The sequence below is a fragment of the Bicyclus anynana genome, chromosome Z (genome assembly GCF_947172395.1).
Source record: "Bicyclus anynana chromosome Z, ilBicAnyn1.1, whole genome shotgun sequence".
In the NCBI taxonomy this organism is placed as follows: domain Eukaryota; kingdom Metazoa; phylum Arthropoda; class Insecta; order Lepidoptera; family Nymphalidae; genus Bicyclus; species Bicyclus anynana.
The window spans coordinates 21179900-21203955 of NC_069110.1; the positions used below are offsets into that span (position 1 = coordinate 21179900).

At 39.1% G+C, this 24056-nt stretch overlaps 1 protein-coding gene across 1 annotated transcript; it reads right to left on the reverse strand.

Moving 5' to 3' along the window:
• Window positions 1–1030: 1030 nt before the first annotated feature.
• Window positions 1031–17914, reverse strand: LOC112049720 (tyrosine 3-monooxygenase). The gene is made up of 8 exons (XM_024087728.2): window positions 17698–17914; window positions 7331–7442; window positions 5861–5944; window positions 5709–5744; window positions 4810–5626; window positions 2608–2734; window positions 1955–2184; window positions 1031–1546 (listed from the first exon to the last, which is right to left on the reverse strand). The coding sequence occupies exons 1-8, from the start codon at window positions 17761–17763 to the stop codon at window positions 1372–1374; spliced, it is 1647 nt and encodes a 548-aa protein (XP_023943496.2). The 5' UTR covers window positions 17764–17914; the 3' UTR covers window positions 1031–1371.
• Window positions 17915–24056: the final 6142 nt, after the last annotated feature.

Sequence of the window (24056 nt, forward strand, 5' to 3'; positions counted from 1 at the left end):
TTCTTTTATATCAATTCGTTCGACTTCGACCATATCGGATGGTAGAGACGAAATAGGACTGTAACCATACGTTTTGTATTCAAAGGTAATAATGTCTAACGGCGTAAAGAATCGATGTCTTTAGAGCTCTTTTCAAGTTTGTTTTTGTGCTACCCACAATTTTAGTTGTGTATTTTCGTACATGAATTTAATTTGATTGATTGATTGATTTTGTATTGATGTAGATACATTAAAATATAATAGAATGTAGTTTTGTTTTATTTTTTTTAAATAAAATTAACTAATTATAAAATTAAATTGAACCAATTTACGCAGTTAAGTAGTTTCTTCAAGAACATCAACTTGAGATATTATCATCCCGGATATGGTCTATGGGCATTCAATTTGACAGTTTTTCTTGAGAAACATACCAATCCATGTATAAAAGTGGTATCAGACTGATCAATATGACTTTTTATATACTCGTGTTTGCCCCTGTTTTGTTACTTTTCATCACTTTAAATACATGCCGTCCGGTTTAGATATATACAGCGGTAGCCACAGCCAAATATCTTTCATTCAGAACTTAACATTCCTCTATTTATCTAATGGTTAAAAATACCGATCTTATAAATGTAGTAATGTCGTGATATATGAGCTAACCGCATAGCTACCTGAGTTCAGTCGAATGATTGTACTCAGATCGCGGATTTGCAGTAAGTGCTTTATTTCTAGGTACAGTTCCTATGTTTCATAGTACCTAACAATATTGTCATAATGTCTACTTCTTTAGCCAAATTATATATCGGTATTCATTCATCTCATTCTACTTACGCGCAGCGAAAACTAAATGTAAGTGAATGACATTTGTCAACGATAGGTCACATGATCAACATATTCGATCGAATATGTCGTTTCTTATTAATATACTTTTCGAAGCATTAGCGATTGTAAAAATATAATCGATATGTAGCATCGCTATATTCATATATACATTTAAACACGAATTCAATTCAAGGTTCTTTAAGTAAATGCAAACAATAAAACAACGTTCTCCACTAAAACACATATATTTTCTGTTTGATTTTTTTTACTTTTTGGTGCTCCATTTATTTTTTTAAAGTTTGTGTCTTATTAAATTATAAATTAAACACTAACATAATAGTTAGGGTACCGCGTCCGGGCGCGGCGTCCGAAACGGGCAATGGGCGCGCCGCGCGCAGGCGGGTCCCGGCAATAGCTCGGCACAATAAATAATAAGGTACAAAAGGAAATCAACGAAGTACCATCCGACGGTCTCCACACGCACACAAGTCCCACGTCTACACGACACTCTTACACCTACAATATCACTAGCTATACAAGGGTCGCCGCGCACTGGGCGCAGCGGGTTCACTCGAACTGCGAGCCCCGCAGCTTGTTGACGGCGTTGGTGAGATGCAGCATCTCCGTGTTGAGCTGCCAGATGAGGGTCTCGAGCTTCTCCACCGAGTCCAGCACCTCCACGCGCTCTGTGTGCGGGTTGAAGCGGACCTCGAAGGGTCGCGACATGGTCGACACCCAGCGTCTGGTGGAAAAGGACATCCCATTCAATTTCATTTCATTTTCAATATAGTAATAGGTAATAGTAGAATCTGTAAATTGAAGCATTAGTAAATCTCCTTGTTTTTATATCGAGCACGCCGGACATGCCGGTTGGTCTGCGCAGGGCTAGACTATTCGCGCTGGTGTCGCTGCTGCCCGACACCGGTCTGCGCGATTTCATAGTCTTGCCTGTGGGTAACGCCATACCGCCATTTATCCGGTCGCTAGTCTCATGCCTCTGCTGTGTGCATCACGAGCAGGTGTGGTTGGCAGTTGGGTAGGCGTACTGGAACAGCCTCCAGCTAGCAACTGGATACTGGCAGTTCAAGACTGCAGAGTTTGGATGATCAGCTGAAAACGATGATGCTTCAGATATAAGAGGAATGCTTACCTGAACTTATCTTTGGCGTCTTCGAAGCTTTCAGCCACGTAGTAGATTGGTTGGTACTCTTGGTCCTGGTAGGGTTGGAGGGACGTGGAGGCGGGCTCGAACGGGCGCAGCTCGGGCTTGTCGCTGAGGGCGTGCAGGAGTTCTCCGATGGAGGACAGCAGCGCCGCGCCGTACGCCTTCAACTGTTGGTTCTCTTTGCACAGACCGAATTCGACAGTGAACCAGTACACCTACATCGAAGAGAACATGTATATTACTCAACAGAAATACAAGGCAATGGTATGAGTTATATCCTACAGTTAGGGTTATAGCACACATCTCAACTCAGAAAGAGATCATAACGTATCGCCTTGAATAGCTATATTTTCGAAATTATTATCGTCGTAACAATTTTTTTAGATAGTGTTGGAATATGTCAGCTGGATCAAAGAAAATTGTTCAATTATCTTCATGACAAAGTCAAATTCGGTCAAATTTGTAATACCCCTGGGAAGGTGTATCTCTTTGTGTCTGTGTGTGTATTATTTTCTACTAAAATTTCCCTAGTTTAGTATATTCTTAGACAGCAAATTACATTCACAGTTGCTTGGGCCCAAATATTCGTATACCACACAGCAAAGAATATTGATACATTACAATAAGTGAGAACTCACCGTGGACAGTTTTTCAATTTCGGAGTCTGAAGCACCAAGAGATGCAAGACCAATTTCTTGTGAGAACTGAGCGAAGCTTGGGTCGGCCAGCAGAGGAATGTGTCCGAGGAGCTCGTGGATGCAATCACTGAAATTATAATTCAATTGTAATGGCGCCTCTACCACTGCTATACGAAATCTTACAAATACAATACGTGGATACGTCACTGGTTACACTTTTATGTCTACATATCATCATCGTTATCAATATGAATTCGGCTCACTGTTGAGTACGAGTCTCCTCTCAGAGTGAGGAGGCCAGGCTAATAGTTCGCCACGCTGGCTCAATATTTATTGGCAGACTTCACACACGTCGACAATTAAGAAAATCAATGTTTTTCCTTCATTTAGTAGTATCCTAGTGGATATGACCTCTACCTTCGATTCGAAGGCTATTATGGCTATTTTTTTTTTAATATTGTGTTAGATGTGGTAGGGAGTACAACAGAGGGGATCTAACCCTAACGCATGATCTCTCTGTGCTTTTCATGGTACCCATCCGTGATGAGGAGCGAGGTAGGTAATGTGCATGTATTCCAATTGCATCAGCTTCGCTCGAGTACGTACCGTCGTCCATCCTGGGTGATTCTGACTACATTATAATTCAATATCGTTTATCCACGTTCGCACATAACGAGGACAGGAAACTTGTGAAAGCAGTCACGTTAGTAAAACTCCTTCATATACGTATATCGTAAATAGAGCTTCAATGTCAGCCGACTGAGAGACATATTAATTGAATGAAAGTAGCCTTTGACGCTGAAACCTTGTCGCAGCCGAGCGAAACGAAATTATAAGCGAGTTATAAGCGAGCCTTAACAAAGTTACAATTCCATCACGTCATAAACGACCAGCGCGGTGCTTCAAATGCCGAAGCTTTACAAAATTAACAATTCAGAATGAGAGGGATTAGGCCAATAGTCTATCACGCTGGCCCAATGCGGATTGGCAGACTTCACACACGCAGAGAATTAAGAAAATTTTCTGATTTGGGGCATGCACCTCCAATTTTTTAGTTTCGTTTATTCTAACTAACATTTCTTAATCTAAGAGGAGACTCACGCTCAACAGTGAGCCGAAAATGGGATGCTATTGAATGAATAAAAAAATAAGAACGTTATAGTTTGAGTTGTAAATATGTTTATTTGGTGATGCTGATGGATTTTATCCGACTAAAGGAAATGGCGAATGAATAATATTGTACTATAATACTTTATTAATAGTTATGTTTCATTCCAAAGTAATAAGGAAACGTCGCAGATAATCATTATTATTATTAGCGTCAGTCACCTGTCGACACTGACATTATTATCTTTAGGGTTCCGAACTTCAGAAGGAACCCATATAGGACTGTCTGTCTGTCAAGACCCTTTTTCTAGGTATCAAGATGAAATTCATATAAAATACTCAGGTCTACTGTCCCTTAGAGGAAATTAGTTAGTTAGTTAAAAGTCCCTTAATCACAATCTAATACAGGGTACTTCCCGTGAACTCAGAATCTTCGAATTTGGAAGAAAGCTACATGTTATAGCACAGGTAAAAGAAAAATTGCGTAAATTACAAACTTTTAATCCTATCATATAAAAATGTTTTCAATAATTTTTAACTTTTCTCTTTTCCTCATGAACGCGTGGAGGTATTATCAAATACTCAAGTCTATGATAACTTTATGCTGTAACGTGAATCAAAATCTATAGGGTACTTCCCATGGGCTCAGAATCTAGACCTTTGTCTTAAAATGCTTCTCCAGCTTTCCACATTGTAATGTTATTGACATCAGTAAAAGTACCACAACTTTTACCTACAGCTTTATACGGAACCCTCGGTGCGCGAGTCCGACTCGCACTTGGCCGGTTTTTTAATAGAGAGGAATACTAATGGAATAATTTACTCTATAATAGAAATGAATGCGGCGTCAAGCGATGTGCCGCGGCTGCACCTGCGTAGTCAGCGTTGATATTCCTCTTTTATCGTTAGGTGCTCCGTCAAGTTGGATAGAATACATTTGACCATCTCTCTGGCGAAATAAAGATTTAAACAGACAGGCCGTGGGTTTGATTCCTAGCTTGGGTCAAGTAGGCTCAGGCATAGACATACCGCCGAGCGACTAAGATGTCGCGTAAGCCAGAGGCTACCTACCAGAAAGAACGGAACGGTACTCACGGTTCAGGCGTGTGGAAGGGCGAGTTGGCGTGGCGCACGTACTGCGTGGACTGGAACACGCGGAAGGCCAGCGAGGCGAGGAAGTCGCGCGCCGTGAGCAGGCCGGCCGCGGGCCGCAGCGTGAAGCCGGTGTGCTTGCGCAGGAAGTTGCTGACGTCCTCCAGCTGCGGGATGCGGTGCGGCACGAAGATGTCGGCCGCCTGCAGCTTGCCGAACGCCGCCTTGTACTCGCGGCACGCGTGCTTCGGCATCAGCTCCAGCACGGTGTTGAACACTCGCTGCCAGGTCGAGTTCTCCGTCTCCAAGTACACGATGGACGGGATCGGGTCGCCGTATTTGTAGCCGAACGCGATCTCAGCGATTTCCTTCCTGCGCTCTCTGTATTGCTTGTCGGCGAACCCTGGGTGGTTCATGTCGAGTTCGGGCTCGAATTTGGTCATGAGGTGGTTGCAGCTGTCCAGGTCGGAGGCGTGGCGAGGGAACCACGGCGTCTTGTTGGAGATGTTGTCGGAGAGCAGGCTGACACCCGCGAAGGACGTCGACTGGCGCAGCGACCGGATGAGCTGCAGCAGGTTGCTGCGAGACATGCTCACTTTCACCAGAGCGTCGAACTGAATGCCGGCCTCCTGCGAGGGGCGAGTCTCGAGGTGCTCGACGCAGCCCTTGTAGTTGTCGATGACTTTCAGGATGCGAGAGAGAGTGCCCATGCCTTCGCGCATACGAAGTAGCAGGGCTGCCTTTTGAATAGCCTTTTCGGCCTCTGCACTCTCGCCGGCGGCGTTCTGTAGAATGATCTCCTCTTCAGTGAGGGTGTAATCTGTCGAACAAACGACCAGTTAGGTAAAGTCATCTGCATCCATTTAATTCGATTCAATTAAACTAGCAGATATGATACAAACCTTCGTCTGATTTTATTGTACCATCTGCGTCTGCTTCTGTTATAAAAAATAAAAGAAAAAAACATAAAAAATATATAAAATAAAATTTTAATAAATAAGAATAGCAATTAAATATTTAAAAAAATCAAAGCTAAAAAAGTAATAAAATTTACCAGATTGAACATTTTTGTTTTCATCGTGTTGGTCTTCGCCGAATGGAGCGGTGTCTTGGATAAAATCTGATTCCAAGCCAGAGTCTATTCAAAAAGAAAACCAAAAAATAAATCAAAATAAAAAAGTATAAGAATAAACATAATCATTATCGGAAAACTTTGAACACAAAAATTAAAATAACACTCCATTTACACTTTTAATAACTCCGGTTATAATTTAAATAATGGTATCACACAACACGTGCGTGATACAACTAAAAAATCAGTCAAGGTTTTCCAAACCAGATTGAAAACAATAAAAAACAAAATACTTTAAAATCTCAAACAATACAAGAATATTGGAGCTAAAACAGAAGCTTGTTGATAGAAGGTTGTTGCATCAAAGGTTAGACAGACAGTAAATCCTTGAGACGGCGCGTATTGTGAAAAGGTTCCTCACTCTGGAGCCCTGACCGCCGGTTGCTTGGGCGCTCAAATGTCCCTCAATGGAACTGATGTTTTTATATGTATATTGTTCATAGTGCTTTTTGAATTTATCGTGTATAATATCAACATTATTAAAAATAAACAAAAGTTAAGCAAGTGAGAATATCTAATACCTACTATCAATTTATTAATTTGTAAAATAATGACAAGGCAACAGCAACAATCGTGTCGCCACACTATATTTCTGGGAAATATTATCACCAAAATGGCACTTGAAAGAAATTGTAGCTGACATTCAAGAAAATATGCTTGTATTGCGTAACTCAGCCTTTACACTTTCCATGTAAGTCAAAGCAACGTACTTGAACGAATCTTTTTATACAAACGCATATATTCCAATCGTGCTTTTAAAAAACTCCACACAGTAGCAACTTTTGCTGGTGGTAGGCATCTGCAGGGTTATTATGTAATTCGGTGTATCGTTATAACAATCAGTTCATCGTATTTTCGTTTTTGGCAATCATCTAACATTGTGTTACCAACGAAATATCGAAATGATATAGTATTGTAATTTTATTTAAAGTAAAATTAGTATAGTCGTGTTAGCCGAGAGTAACGTTATTTTAACGATAAAGTATACATAATTCCGTTGAAATAATCATGTTAGATGATCGTAGAAATTAAAAACATTTGATGTAAAATATATGTTAGGATAAGTCATTGTGCCAGTTTAGCAAACCAATAAAAAAAAAACGGTGCAGTCAAGGTTATTACGTTGATTAACTATTTTAGATGATCACTAAATCGAAAAACGATGTAGTGACTCATTCATTGAATGGCACTCCGAGATACATAATAGGCCGCAAGTGTGACTATTACCATCTTACCGGCAAAGACGTAGCGCAAAGCGATTTAGCGTACCGGTATGATGCCCTAATAAAACGTCAGAAGAATGGATTGAATAAACTTGTAGCTCTGCCAAGTTAGTCTAACGTCAGACGAGATCGCATTGAAGGGCTTGTGACTTGTGGGACTTAGCCTTACCATTGGCACGAGCGCGAGCCTCCTCGAGCACACTTTGTTTGGTCTGCTTGACGACCAGCGTCTCGAAGCGCGCGTCGTCTACCAGGGAGCGGCGGCGGGACGGGTAGCCGTTCTGAAACAACATACTTCATTTGAGGAACGAATTCACGAGCAGTGGTGAGCGGATGCAATATTAGTAATTGCTTCGATACTATGTGTACAAATGTGACATCAATTTGTTTAATTGGATGCATGTTAAACACAGTGATTTATTTTTTTCAAATATACTATGTCAAAACGAATCGCTATTCTTTTCATTTTCCAGTCCTATTCCATCCGTCGGACTATTGTCATGCCCACTCCTAAAACAGCCTTTCTGACTAATTGGTGGTGACCATACCTAAAAATGAATTGTTTATAATAATTGGAATAAATATTTCTAAATAACAAACTACTGAATGCTTCGTAAAGTACGACAAATGCACAATAAAGAAGAAGAAGCAAGTGATAGCGAACGTAATCCTTTATATATAAAGAGACAGTACTCAAAAGAAGCGTTGATCCTCTAAATCCTTATGAATATGAAGTCGTCGCGAGGCATTATATTTCATGTGAGAGCAGGAATTGCTTTTACGAAGTTCCTAAGCTTATTTCCTGCGCGTGGTCGGGTGTAAAGTGCCGCCATTACTGTCCCCGCCCCCGCCACCCCGCCCCCGCCGGATCTCGGCGTCGCTCGTGGAGTCGCACAAAGGCTGGCAGTTTCTGGACCACTGCGTCTCGATGGAACCAATTATAATGACGGCTGAACTTTTGAACTGGCAGACGCGAGCGCTAAAAGCATTTCGCGCCTCGTTCTTTATAGTGGCGCGAAAGGAAATGTACTCTAGAAAGTCAATTATCTGTAAGTGGCGTAACGCTGCTGCAGATGGTTCATTCACTACTCGAAAAGTTTAATGAAGTTATTCACAGTGCAAGCTGTAATTTAAGCTAGCCACTCACCATCCGATAAGCCCAGAAGCCTGCAGCGCTAAAGACTTGAGGTCTAACTAATCGTGTGTTGGTCGCGATCAGCATGATGTCATGTACATCGCAACACACGATCAGTTTTATCGGCTATCAAGCCGTTAGCGCTGCAGGCTTGTGAGATTACCTGATCGTCAGTGGCTCATTTATTACTATCAAACTAATGTAAATAGTCACGCTTGACGTTTCAAAAGTATATAGAACTGGGCCTACTTGAATGATAAGAATTTTGCATTTTCTTTTTTTCGGGACGTCGTGTTTACTTCACGATTATAGTAGTGGTTGCAGGAAAACTCAAAAGAAATACTGTCTACCATTTTTACCACACTTGTCGTCAACACTCGTAGCGTGATTTTTGACAAACTGTAGCCACCTTTTATGAAAGCACTATCTAAAACAAACATATTATTTCAGTTCTAACCAACAGCTCCTGAAATTACGAGTAGCTCGTTGATCCAAACAAACAAACTATTCTATTTTGTTTATAATATTATTCCATATTTATAATAACAATACAGATAAAAAAAAACATTTTGTTTTTCGAGACGATCGATTAAAATTTGATCCTGTTTAAAATGGCTCTAAGTCTCTCGTTCGTATTAATGATGTGGAGTAACAGGTTTGTAAAACGTTGGTCTAGACTCTAGACTCTAGACCTACACCCAAGACCCAAGTCAATTTATTCTAAACTAATGTTGTAAATAGGAAACATACGTTTGATTCTTAGCGATTTAAAAATTCATTTACTAATGGAATGGAAAAATGGAAGATCACGTGAACAAAGTGACCTAAAGACGTTATAGTAAGTGAAAGACTAAGATTAAGTTATTGGGCATATCTTAACATAATAATAATATATTATAAGTTTAGGTTAAAGTTAAATTACTAATTAATCGTAATTTTATAAAGTACCAAATTGGTACTTACAACAGAGAAAAAAAAATTGCTAATGAATTTATCACGGAAATTGAAAACGCGCTGTACATAAACATCGATGTTTAGAATGCTCTGTCATTGACTATCGACGCGGTCTTGTCAGTTTTAATACTAAAAATACATTATTTATTTATGAAGAATTATATTTTGGCTTATCGTAATATCCTCGTACGAGTATAACGTAATTGTATGGGATGATAGGGGATGCTTTTTTAGGGGATGCCTACGTCATAGTAGCTTTATACATTCAGAGACTCAGCCCGATCGGTTTAAATTGACAAAGTTTTATACAAACTTTCATCCCCTATTTTATGCCTTTGGGGGTAGAATTGATCAAAATCATTTTTTCGCGGATGCCTACGTCATCTACCTGCATGCCAAATTTCAGCCTAATCCATGGTTCGGTCTGTGCGTTGATAGATCACTATGTCAGTCAGTCACCTTTGAGTTATATATATTCAGATGAAATGGTCTAAAACTGGGACAAGTGATGAACAATTTAGGTATGACTTTGTGCTGAGGCTGAGGCTGAGGGTGTGTTGAGTGTGTCGAGTGCAACCTGTTGAAGCACTCATCGCTCCGGCGCGCTAATTGTTAAACCGTGTCGCTCCTCGCTCGACTCGCTCCACTCGCTCCACTCGCTCGCTCGGCGGCAAAGGTCAACTAGCTATCGAAAAAGCAATTAGTGATCAATTTTGATCTCAACGTCATACGTGTGTATGAGTGTATGAGGGCACACCGTTAGCAATCTACGGGGATCTATTACGTATATGAGTTTGGCTAGTGAAACTACAGACTGAAATCACGCGGCAGAAAACTATAGTCTGCAACGTTCGTTGATAACACTCCCATGATGTGCGGGCGACAGGGGAAAGACTGTGCGGTGTGAAACGTGCGGGGAAGTGACGTGCATCCGTCGTGGGTTTTTCATTCATCGCTATACGCCCCCAGGCCTGCGCCCGGAGTGTTACGAATGAAGTTGCCAAGCTATAGACACGTAATTTTTATGTAGACTCGTAAAATTAATATCATTTTGATGTTGGCTGATTTTAGTTTGTGATAACGTTAAAATATGATCGCTGTGTGCTTGTATACTGTTTAGTCATTACATTCAACTCTACCAATATATTAACATCACTAAATTTGGCGTTTATGGATCGTATAGTCGGTTTGGTAGTATTAACCCTATACCTTGGTTTTACGTGTTTTCTTAATCACCTAACTGGTACGTGTTTTTCCCGCAATAAATTTACTAATGTGTTGGTTAATTAAAAATCCATGAACAAGATGATCCTTTATTGAATAAATAATCATCTAAACAAGTAGATAAAGTGGTTAAACGCCATTCATTGATTTTCGTGTCCTTAAGTGGCGCAATAAAAAAACTATTTCAAGGGTATTTAGTATAAATAGCTGTAAACGCAAACTCATCTGATTTTTTCCTGTAACCCATTTGTGATCGTCGCGGTGAATTTGCATCGGCCTCGGTTGGAATTATTATTAGATTTTCCTCTTCCAAGTTTGTATATTACGTGTAAAGTTGAAACTTCAACTGCTGCACAGTAAAGGTGCCGCCCTCATCACCGAGAGGTGCGGGTTCGATCCCCGCCCGCAGACTATTGTCGTCGTCTCTACTTAGATCAAAGTTCAACTGAGGATGTTTTACGGATACAACATGACGCTTTTGTTTTTGTCTTCATTTGTTTTAATATGTTGATACACAAATCGAGCTAATTTATAAAATCTAAATATACGAGATTAATTGATCACATAATGGTTTTGTTTAATTGGTTAATTTTAATTAATCGACAACCTTCCTTTTCCTTGTTGCTTATTATTATTGAAGCATACACGGTACGGTTAGAATTGCAATTAAAGTTTTAGGACATTACTAAAGGAAAAAATTCTTTAAAATTGTAATTAATTTAATCAAGTAGAGACTGCTTTTATTGGGTCTGCAAAAAAACTGTTATAATATTAGAGACGATAATAAAGCGATGGCCGTCAAATAAACCTGTTTCTGACACAACCCGCGTCACGGCTCTGCGCTAATTGTGATGACGTTGGATTATCGGTTTTGTTGATTGATTTTTGATGTAAATTACCAATTTGGTGTGAATCATAATAACGCCGCCAGTCGGCCGGCACTCGTTTCCGAATCCGTTTTCCGTGTACGGAAAACGGATTGCATGAAATCAATATAAAATACATTAAATGACGCACATTTACGTATATGCGCCGGCCGAATATAACAAGTGTTAAAACCCAGTCTAAGATGGAAGCGAGCTTGTTTGAAATATAAGTATTCTACCCAAACCTCGGTTACTGTGGACGGTCACTACGTACATCATGCCCGTAGGTAACTAGCCAATGTCTAGCCAACACCTAATACCAGATCAAATTTGGACCAATTTAGCAAATATGAAATCCTAAATTGAGCCGAGTAGGGAATCGAACCCATGAAATCTCTACTATCAGAGATGTCGGCAAACTTTGTATTTTATGGAGTTACTCGCAACGATAATTTTGGTCACTCGTAGCGATACTTACCCCAAAAAGTGGACGCTCTGAAAAGGTTCTACAAATGTAAGTAAATATGTGTTCGAACGTTTGAGCCAACAAGTTAATCGCCCGTGGCCTCGTCATTGGAGGCGAGACGTCAGCCTGCGATGAAGGCACTGAGCAGCAAAGCTGACACCTACAGAGAGCACCGGGCGTGGAGACCTAGCATGTTCCACAAGAGCGGACGCCGATGTGTGTCAAGGCTTGCTAATCACATGCTTTTGTTACACCGCCCCCGAAATTGGCCCTCGGTCATCGATGACGTAGTTAGATCAGGAACAGCCTCCAACCTCACAGGATACCAGATATGGAGCTTACATCGAACGCGCCGTTTGACTTCGGGTTGGCAGCTTAAGGCATTTTATAATAGAGAGGCACGGAAGTGCACCTTACTCTACCAATTTGCTGAATTGCTACTTAAAACTTCTCAGATAAAAGAAAAACTCGACATATGTTTCAATTTTATTAAACACTATATCTTTTTTGAGGGTAGATAGAAACTTTTCGAAAAAAAAACGTACTCGTAACTGTGTTGCATCGTATCTGGGCTCAAAACGCGTTTTGTGGAAGTCATAATTGAAATTTGTGACGTCAAAATGGACACTATCCGTAAGATAACTGTTACTCAGTTACGTTACGTCACTACGTTACGACAGTGTTGTGATTTGAATGTCATAAATGGCGACCTTGGCACGGGTGGTGCCAATCGTGGCTTCGCTCGGAGGTGTTGTTGTTACTTGTCTTAAAGACGTTTCGCGGTTTCAGTTCTTGTTTCCGGGAACACGGGGATAAAGTATAAAAGAAAAAATGCGGCTTTCATTGGAACAACTTAATGGAATTAAATATATTTTCAAGTTTTATTATACCATTTTTTTTGAGTTTAAACGATTAAAGCCTCGGCAATTTTAGGTCATGTATAATTTAAAATAAAATATCTCTTCAATATTTTCAAGCATGGATTTTTACTAGAGAAGTGGTTTTAAGCCTTGGTTTTTGTAACTTTACTCTTTTTTGGGCGAAAGATATAGATTACTGTTTTGTATGTATATCATTACTTACTATCTAAATTTAAGTGTCTGTTTGTAAGTTTAGATTAACAGCTTTTCCGACCGGGAGCGACGGCGACTTGATGTGCTCTCCAAGGCACGGGGCAGAACATTTCTTAGAGATAAGGAAAGCTTAAGCGATTCGTCGCACGACCACAAAGAGCAACTGTAACCATTGGAGCGTCTAGTTATTACCAATTTGTAGTGATTTACAGCGTCCTTCCTACCGCAGTATCTAGGTTGCAGCGATTGTCCTACACTTTTGTAATTTATTGTCTTTACGACTCCGTAATGTGGAATAAGTTGTTCAGGGTCGACGTCGGCTAATTTAGTTATTGTTCATAAAACATATATATATACTCAACTAATTAACTAATTGTTCCGTTCTCGTACAAAACGGATGTTTATTGAGAATTGATACGCTTTAATAATTTTATTAACTTAACATTCTGATTTTGAATTACTGTTAATAAATGCTATCTTCTTTTTGTTCATCCGTGTAGTTCCTATTCCCGTGGGAATACGGGGGAAATATAGCTTAGGACTCTTAGAAATAACGTGACGTCCAATTGGTAAAATAATTTTCAAAATAGGTTCAGCAGATAGAGATTACCCCTACAACGAAACAATCTCACAAACTATCTAAATGTAGGATACAAATTTAAACGAAATGTAATATTTAAAGGGATATTTTTTTATTATACCTATCTCAATGGAAATTATACTTCAAGTTGTAATGCTATAATTGGTAAATTAATTGTTCTGTAAATGTATGTCTTTTGTTGTGTGGTAGAATTACAATTACTAGTACTAATATATTTGTGTTATTAATATTGATAAAAATTACACGATGAAATGACGAGTGCGTCAACTTTCGTGAAAGATTTTTCCGATTCAGCGACATCCATAATTCATACTCCACTTTAATGGGGATGTGAGGGGCAAATAAAGTGATATATTGTGTGACATCAGTAATATGAGACATAAGTAGTGTGATATATGTCACTAAAAGCTGAAAATTTTAGCTTAAAATCTGAATTAGAGAAGATAACATTACATGCAACAGAAAATTTTGGACATACTCGTAGGTAACAAAGATTTGCCCTCAAATGGTCATATTTGTCATCCCAGGAAAAATTAAATATTCCAAAATGTTACTCGCGGGAAAATTCATGACTTTTGTCTGACATCATTTAGGTACGTACTCTTATTCGTCAAAATAAATATCAAATGTTTTTGTTGTTAATAAATAATGTCTTGTTTTTGTTGGTGTCCAAAGTGATGATTATCAGTTATATCGTACAACAGCATTTGCGTTGAAGATTCAATCTTTGAACACATTTGCTTCATAATGGTATTAAAAAATAGAAATAATTTAATGACAATAGAAAAACCATATGAATTTAAGATCCGACACAACGAGTATTCAAAGATAAAAATAAATCGTACATTTTCCTGATTAAACAATTAATCGATTTTGTCGGTATTGTTTGTTGCGGAAACGGCTAGCTAACGCCGGCCACACACGATCAAGTTCAACGCTGTCTGTATCGCGCTCAGAAATGTGGGCAATGAAAACAATATGGAAACCACAACGATAACCATGTTTAGATATTTTTCCACGTCCATATCCCTACGCCCGCTGGCGACAGCGTATACTTGACCGTGTGTGGCCGGCGTGAGCGGCAGCACGAGTTCCGGTTGTGTGGCCGGTTGTCTAGCCTTGGTCCCCGAGTGCCACTTCACCGCTCCAATCCGACGGTTAATTAAGCCGAGTGTCTGACCTGCCATTGCCACCCTCACTAACGGCTCCAGCACACGCGACGGCTACGGGTGTTAACTTTTACTCAATTCTTCCCCATACAATTACTGTTATGTACAATATTATGTTGACTGTATTGTTCTCTTTTATCTAATTATTATCTATAATAATATAATACAACGGAAATTCGTTTGCTAATTTCTGGAAATACAAGTCCGACTCATGATCATGGTTGCCTAAAATAAGGGTAAATAAGGGTGTGAAATCGCGGGCACAGCTAGTTGTATTATATAATCTGGACTTAGGGCCCACTGAGCTAAGATCGTTATGTAAATTGAAAATTAAAAAAATAAAAGTCATGATAAGTTTAAATGTATAGACAGAGTATCAGATTTAAACGATACAAAACTGGCGTTGCAAACGTTGAGTGTGTTATGACCCTAACGACTAGTGTCGCGAATGTCGCGTAGTGACTCGAGTGAATAAACCTTTTCTGGCTTTTGTAACTCAATGTTAGTTTCGTCTCCGGTCGTGTCAGTGTATCCACTTTCAGCTTGAACTCTACGAATATCTACGACTGGACAATTTAATACCAATATGAGTCATGTTCACGTTGGGTTGGCAACGGGGAATAAATAACTGGCATACCGTTTTGAAAGTTATGTCTTTAGTATCGTTGAATTGTTAATGACTAAAATAACAAATTACGTTCTCGTAACATATCGTGGTTTTTACGTAGCGGGTTTTCCTGCAGTGCATTTAGTACATTTCACAAGGCTCTCGAACTCGTTCGCTGTATATTTGTTTTGTATATTTAACAACACAGTCGAGCTGGTTTACTCTTGAACTGTTTTGATTTATTATTTCCTTTTCAAATTAAGCAGACGAGGATATTACAAAGTATGATTAATACGAGTACAGTTTTACGCGGAATTGAATCACGGAACAAAATTCAATGTCATAAAACTAGACAAAGCTTATGAATGTACTTTTAAATGAGCAATTTGAAAGATTACCGCAAATTGGTCATAATTTTGGTGACACGCACGATTGCGTCCAGCTAGCATCTCAGAAGTTTTTATGTTAATTTGAGCGCGACTGACAGCCTTGTTTGGTCAAGGGCGAGCCTCCAATCTGTGACGAACATCGCATTTAATTCGTTCACAACAAGTTATACTCGTACGTGCGGTAACGGGGAGGTTTCGACTGATGGCAAATACGCGCTATTCGCATTCTCGTCTGTAATATACCTACCTAAGGTTTTAATTATCTTTACTGTTTACACGGCCGGCGTCTAACCTTAACGCAGCAAGGAAGTGGTGCCGGTCAGCCTCCGATTATAAAGTATACTTTAATTGTTACACGTCAGATACATACCTGGGTTTTCGCAAAGCATATGATTTACGTGCGTACTCATTAACAAAAACACATCGCATCGCTTAGTGTTGTACAAACTAGAGTGAAACAACTCGTATTCCTTTGTATAACATAAGAGCATGTGTACTGCAGCGGTGCCGCCTCACACGGTCACGGTTCACCGTAATTACACACTTCTCGGCGGCAGCTAATGTTTTACAAAACCGCCAGCTACAAAGGAATATAATGTGTTTAAATAAAAAGAGTAATTCTAATGGAATTCGCAAGAATACTTCGCACGAGCTCAAATTATTTACAAAGCGGTTATTACGGAGATTACAGTCTGTAATTCTGCCTGTAATTTTACAAGATGAGGTAACTGCTGCCACCGACCGTCTTGAATATTGACAATGGCGATTAATATCGCAGATAATGAGGGGTTGTAATTGCTAACGGAGTAATTACTCGATCGACACCACGTAAACCGGCTTAGTGGAATTAAAACCTGATAACTCACCTACTTCGAATGGAAGTTTTTACTAAAACAATGGCTTATTTATTTACGAGGAAAAATTGTTATGCCGTCGTTACATCATCACGGTCGTCACGTGGGAAAGTGGTCGCCGCGAGATCTTGCGCGCCTTCTTGTGTTAAGCGACAACACACAAAAATTTATTTTTTAATTACAAGACAGCGCTTCCAGTGAAAACTGTATTATTATGGCGTCTTCGCTTTCACACGATTTCTTTATTCTCCCTTTAATGTCGTCTGCGTTTTCATTAATGATACGGAATAGTGAATTACATAAGCGTGAACTTGATAATTGGATCACAACACGTTAGGGCAGGTCTAATAGGTTCGGGCATATTTTGTTCTAGGTTATTCTTAGATTCCATTGTTACGTGCGCAAGGCCGATGACTGACTTGACATGTAACGATGGGCCGAGCTCAGGCTGTAATGACTGAAGATGATTACGTGCATTAGCCGAGGTCCGAACTTAGGCACCTCGTACGCGAGTACGCCGGAGCCCCTGAGCGACTTCAGAGCGTTGCCCTCTTCGGGGCACTCATAAAAACTAGATTGTATAATACTTTTGTAAATAGTCATTTTATTTGAGCTGTATTATTATTCGGAATCTATGTAAAAACTTCTTTGTTTACATTGCGAATCGGAGTCACTAAGAGCGATAAAAAAGATACATTTGTTTGACGCTTTGTTAAACATAGATGCGGTTATTGATGGCTTAATTTATTCCGTAGTTATTAATTTAAGATAGATTTATGAAAATGGGACTGTCTATCTCGTTGCTGTAAACATTTGTTTGTTTGTTTTATATGTAGGTATGTTTGTTTACGGAAGTCTCGTAGTCTCAGGCATGCAAGTTCACGCGCATCTAATTTGTAAATAAACAGAGCATTGTCTGTCGTAATGAGCAGTGAGCAGTGAGCAGTGAATGAATGAGCTGAACGTTCAGAGTTCACTCAGCGGAACTCCGGCGGACGGTTTAAACTCACTTTATGATGTGAAAATGGAGCATTGTTCATTTCCATGCAAGCGATTTATTGCAAACTGAGTTTAGTTATTTGAATGGACAAGTTACGTTTAGTGATGGGACAATGAAAACTTTTTAACTGCAACATAAGTTTTGAACACTGAGATCCGAAGCTAAGGATGAGCTTTAAGCGTGTGAAGTGACGCTCACCTCGATGCTGTAGGACTTCTTGATGGCGAACATCTCGCGGTTCTTCTGCGCGGCTGCTACGGCCATATCTCACTCGCGCCGGGATCACTTCGCGCTAGCTAGCGTCACGTCTGCGAGAGCCTGGGGTCACGACCACGGGCAGGAGCCTGTCTGTCTCCGACTAGACTTCGTACTACGCCGGCTAACTAGAGAGCGGATAGCAAACGGACCAATGTATGATGACCGTTCGCAAGAACAGTTTAAATAGTGTTAAGCGCGCCTCCCACCACGCGCGCGCCGCCCGCCGCCCGCCGCCGCCGCCGCCCGCCGTCGGCTGACGCATGCGTCACCACCGCCGCCGTCGGGGCTCAGGGCTCTGCGGACTGTGCACGAGAGGTCTTGGATTCGATCCCTGGATAGACATTACGGGTTGTCAAATTATTATCATAATTACACTTAAAATATTAATTATTTCGCGCAACCTGATAGATACAGTATGAATTATAAGAATTTAAGGCTGTTTCGTTGTTTAAAGAAAAATTAAAAATTAAGAGAAAGAAAAATTCTCAATTTTCTAGGAAAATTAAAGATGAAAAAAAATTAATTCCTATAAATTAGTACACATAGGTAACTATTATTATTGATATGATCATATATGATCAATAATACGTGTAAAATATAAAATTGTATTATATTGTGATAATTTTCATTATTTCACCCTTACGAGTCTACTTAAGCGCCTGTTTCTGTGAAAATATAGTCTTTGTTGCTCTTGATAATCCCATTCATCTAAGGATTTTCAAAATCGATTCAGTGGCTTAAGCGTTTTAATGTAACAAACAAACTGATTTCGCATTTATATCATTATAAGTAAACTGATAAGGATTATCACCATCTAAATAATCGATGCATAAACTTGTTCGCTATGGATCATGTGGTCAAAGGTTCGAGTTCCGGCCTGACAGTAAAAATTAAATTCGTTTTTTTTTAGATGTTCACAGTAAAAACCAGAACTTCAATCAGTGGTGTTGGCATACCCTTGTGTCAGAGAGAGCGATGCTGCGTTTGATGTCTCTCCGGTCGTGACGAGCTAACGTATCTCCCGTAGGGCTTTTACGAGCGACAAAAAAGAGAGTGCACACATCAGGTTTTTACAGTATGTCATTGGAGATTTGGCGTCGCAAGTGGGTAACAATATAACAGATTGAAGGGTAATAGTGTTACCCACATTCCGATAAAGGGCCCACTGACAATGAGATGCCCATTGAACCGAAAGGTGGTGGTTAGAAAAACCCATCTAACTGAGAACTCCCAAGAAGGGTTGACGTCAGAGAGGCGGCCAGTCATAGAATCACTAGCCAAAACCATTAAAAATATGTCAAAACAAAAGATTGACATATTTTTCCGACCCCACTTAAGTGGGATAAGGTAAAGATGATGATAATTGGAGATTTCATTATTAATTAAAAAAACGTTCAATTTTTGTTTAATAGCGGTTGTTTCCAGTAGAGTAATTTATTAATCTAAACCAAATTCCAAAATTTAAAAAGAATGGTGGCTTTCGCAAAAGCAGGGTGTTCTTATTTAAATGAAAGTAAGTAGTCACTCTACCAACGACAGTTCTAACAAGAAGAGTTACTTGTAATATCGAGATTCGACAATCGACATAATTCAATTTCATCACTATAAGGTATTACTTTGGCTCAGTATTTTATATTCTGCTCTAAGCGGAGGGCATGATTTTAAATATTCATAAATGTTGTTTAGGAAACTATTTCTCCTTTACTTTCCTTGAAAATGACCTCAAATAGTTTTTTTGGCGCCTCAAAAAATACTGGTTTTAAAAGTTAATAGATCAAAATATATTATTATAAGTATATGTATACTAATGTGTGACAGTTGATGATAATTTGAATTCCCCGACTTCCGCAGCGAGTGTCTTTACTTAAGATCTAACTGGACGTCAACAACGTGCTTGTAAACTAAGCCTACTTTATTTTGAGTTATCGTCATTAGCAGTTTTTTTAATGTAGATTACGCTTGACTACAATCAAGCCTGATGGAAAATAATGATGAGGTCTAAGATAAAACGCGCTTGCCTAGAAGATGCCTATTCACTCTTGCCTTGAAGGTGCACAAATTGTCATAATTATTGTCATTATCAACCCATATTCGGCTCACTGTTGCCAATAGTCCATCATGCCGGCCCAGTGCAGATTGGCAGACTTCACACACGAAGATAATTAAGAAAATTCTCTGGTGTGCAGGTTTCCTCCCGATGTTTTCCTTTACCGTTTGAGACACGTGATATTTAATTTCTTAAAATGCACACAACTGAAAAGTTGGAGGTGCATGCCCCAATGCCCAATAAAACAGGATTTGAACCCAGGACCTCGTGATCCAATGTCAGATCCGAGTACACTAACCACTGCACCTACGAGACAACTATGGTCTTAATTTAATTAGAGTTGAATTTGAATTGTGCCTACAACGTAACCTTTATGTATAACTTCATTATACAGTTCTAATTAAACCTTTATCTAGGCGAATTAAGAAAAAAATATTCGCGCCTTTTTCTACTTTGAATACAATAAAAAATTGCATAAAATTATTTATCAAGGTCAACGATGAAGACTTTGTAAATACCTTCTTATTCCATATTGAAGGTTGTAATAGTTATATACTGTTTCTATTAAAATTACTGTTTTTAAGTTAACTGGATGGGAATAGATATGACTTTTACCTGTTATTATTATTCAATAAATAGAAATTTATAAATTACTAGCGGACGCCCGCGACTTCGTCCGCCCTTAGACCATTTTAATCCAGTACTTACGTAGTATCGCTGTAAAAATGGAGTAACTATCAACATTTTTTTCCCAACATTTCCCTTCACTGCTCTGCTGTTATTTATCGTAGCGTGATGAAAAGTATACTATAACCTGCCCAGGAGTATGAAGAACAACTTTACCAAGTTTCGTTAAATTGCGTCGAGAAGTTTTTATTTGTATAAGAAACATACACACAGACAGACAGACATAAAAATTTTACTGATTGCATTTTTGGCATCAGTATAGATCACTAATCACCCCCTGATAGTTATTTTGGAAATATATTTCATGTACAGGATTGATCTCTCTGCAGATTTATTATAAATAACCTACTTTTACGATGCCAGAAACACTTATGCAATTTTGTCCGGGTGATATTCAGTTTGTTACAAATCCCGCAGAAACCATGGATTTTTACGTGATACCTAACCTATATGTAGCCCAGTACCTCTTCTATTTCATGGTGAAAGTCTCAATAAAACCAGTCCAGATAGTCCAGAGATTACCCCGGACAAACTGCCTGGAACGAGTTATACGTGCGTGTAACCCCATTTGTTTACGAGTACACTCGTATTATAAAAAAATATCCTGGGATTATCTAATACGACAGATCACAGTTGCTCGCGATAATCGTCCGTGGGTAATCCCACTCATTTACCCGTATCTCGCAGATCATTTCTTGTGAAATTAAGGCACCTCGCGCACTAAGCGACCACAGTCAACCAATACTCGTGGCCGTGGTCGCGAAAGCTAAGACTTTTTTTTGTATACATATTTTTGAAGTGATAAGTTCTTATGGGAATGTAAACCGCTGGGTAACGCAACGCGTTACGTACTGCTGAAGTCGGCACGTTTGACACTTACATTTGACGGAGCAAACTTCGGACTGATTTTACAACCACAGACTATTTTAAAAGTTTCTATGTTGCAGCTGTCAAAATGTACTTCACACCTCTCCGACAATAGATTCTTAATTAAATTGAACAATTCATTAAATTAAACTAATAAAAGCAATTAGTTAAGTCATCACTTTTTTCGTGCGTCCCGTTTGTTTGTGTGGTTGTTTGCACTGAATAGGCTCGAATCTACTGAAACGATTTAAAAAATTCTTTCGCTGTTGGTAAACTACAATGTCCCCGGGTGCTATAGGTCCATGAATTCCTGCGGGAACAGGAAACTTATTTGAGTAGCATCTATTTGAGCTCATACCACGGTCAACATTAAACGTACGAAGAGATTTATTTATTTGTTTATTTGTAATTAACAGCGTTACAGTATATGATTATTAAAATACATTAACTTACAGCTAAGTCCACGAAGATTACGGTATTGATTATATTGTAAGGTTACAATAATAATACAATTCTTTTTTGTTCAAAACATACAAGGTTTTACAAATATCATTATGTTACATATTGTGTGTATATAAAATTTAAATAAAATACAATACAGTTTAGAGGATAACATTTAAAAAAATTATTTATTAACAAAAATATTATAAATTATTACATTCTTTCTGACATTCATTTCAATCCAATATTTTCCTCCTTCAGCCCTTCCTTTTCAGTATTAATAAATAAAACTGTATTAAATATTATTTGGAAATCTTGCATTTTTTTCATTGGCAGATGACGCCAATATTTGGAGTTTACATTATTAATCGGAGCATGCTAGCTGAGAGCTTGAGACGCTTTCCAATAGATCGAGCAGCTGACTGAATAATTGATGTATTCAACCCGTGCTTTTCCATTTGATTCGAACAAAAATAACGTTAATATTATACAAACAGGTCTCTGAAAAAACACATTTTTCAAGATTTTATTTAACGACTTTGTTTGATTTCTAATATTCATACCCAATGTCAAATTCACACAGCGGGCGATGGAACGAGCTATGTTAGGAGTATCTCTGCGTGATCGAATCAGAAATTAGGAGATTCGCAGAAGAATCACAGTCATCGACATAGCTCAACGAGTTGCGAAGCTGAAGTGGCAATGGGTGGGCCCCATAGTTCGAAGAGCTATGGGGTCTTGGGGTCCTAAAGTGCTGGCATGACGACCCCGCACTTGAAAGCGCAGTGTTGGTCGACCCCCCACCAGGTGGACTGACGACATCAAGCGAGTGACAGGGATTCGCTGGATGCAGGTGGGTCAGTATCGTGACGTTTGGAAGTCCCTACAATAGGTCTATATCCTGCAGTGGACGTCCATCGGCTGATGATGATGATGATGATATTCAAGCTAAATTACAGCGTTCTAGTAGTAATATTCTCTGCGATAAACCACGGACAGACGGACGGCCCACTGCAATGTAGTAAGCGATGTTGATATGGTTTCTGTTTCTGCAGTTCGCCGCCGTTGCGGCCACTGGTTGTGGTCGTGTGGTCGTGGTTGTGTGGTCGTGGTCGTGTAGTTAGCCAGCTTCCTAAGGGATTTCCCAATTAATTTCTATTTGCACCCTCTTTAAGTTTATTCTTAAAACGAGTTGCCTTTACAACTTCTAACGTAAACGTCCATTTCAAGAGATTGGTGACCTGATCATTTCAACTGGATACTTCGGTACGCTCCCGAGGTTCGAGTAGTACGAGTAGTAGTAGTGAAATAGTTTTTTGTAACACATATTCCGTACAAAAAGCAGAGTTATCAAACTTTTTAACCGACTTCAAAAAAGGAGGTTCTCAATTCAAGTTTATGTTTTATTTTGTGTGTATGTTGCTCGATTACTCGAAGACGCCTGGACCGATTTGAATAATTCTTTTTTTTTTGTTTATAATTGTGTATTCCCGGAATGGTCTTATTGTCATTATGTCAGGATCTGATGATGGGATCCTGTGGAAATCGAGGGGAATGTGCCCTTACGATTAATAAAGCGCTTAATGAAAAATAATATTGAACGTTATAGCGTTCAATATTTTTTTCATTAAGCGCTTTAAAGCACTACAATTCAATGAAGGTCTGAACTCGACCTGATGATGGAGTCGTAACACGGACTCGGAAACTTTTCAACGGCTTACAGCGGGTCCTCGTGTTTGGTTTCAATTATAACTTATGCCTGTGAATAATCTGTGCCATTATAATATATTTTTCAATTTCATAATTGGAATTTCATGCACGGGATTAAATTAACCCTTTTACCAATAGTATGCCAGTTTATTTATGTGTCATAGGCTATATTTTATCCCCGTATTCTCACGGTAACGGGAACTACGCGGAGGAAACGCTTTAATTATATTAAAGTTAATTATTATTATGATTCATCATTATCAACCCATATTCGGCTCACTGCTAGGCTCGAGTCTCCTCTCAGAACGTTAGTCCACCACGCTGGCCCAATGCGGATTGGCTATAAAATATATGTTACCATATTATGATTAATATGGCAATATTTATATTGTTACGACCTGTAACATTCAAAGAGAGTTAAAACTCTTTCTTCTTTGAATAATATTATTTTTAGGGTATCTCCCCTACATGTAAGGTAGGGATGATTTTTTTTTACTCGTTTGTTTTATCGTATGGGGTATCGTTGGATTGGTTTTTAAAATTTGAT

What these genes read in the sequence shown, in the direction of transcription:
- LOC112049720 (XM_024087728.2), bottom strand. Translation starts at nt 17,763, where the DNA reads ATGGCCGTAGCAGCCGCGCAGAAGAACCGCGAGATGTTCGCCATCAAG. An exon ending in AGAAGTCCTACAGCATCGAG is followed by an intron (nt 7,443 to 17,697) that starts GTGAGCGTCACT and finishes ATGTTGTTTCAG; the next exon opens with AACGGCTACCCGTCCCGCCG. An exon ending in AAACAAAAATGTTCAATCTG is followed by an intron (nt 5,745 to 5,860) that starts GTAAATTTTATT and finishes TTTTTATAACAG; the next exon opens with AAGCAGACGCAGATGGTACA.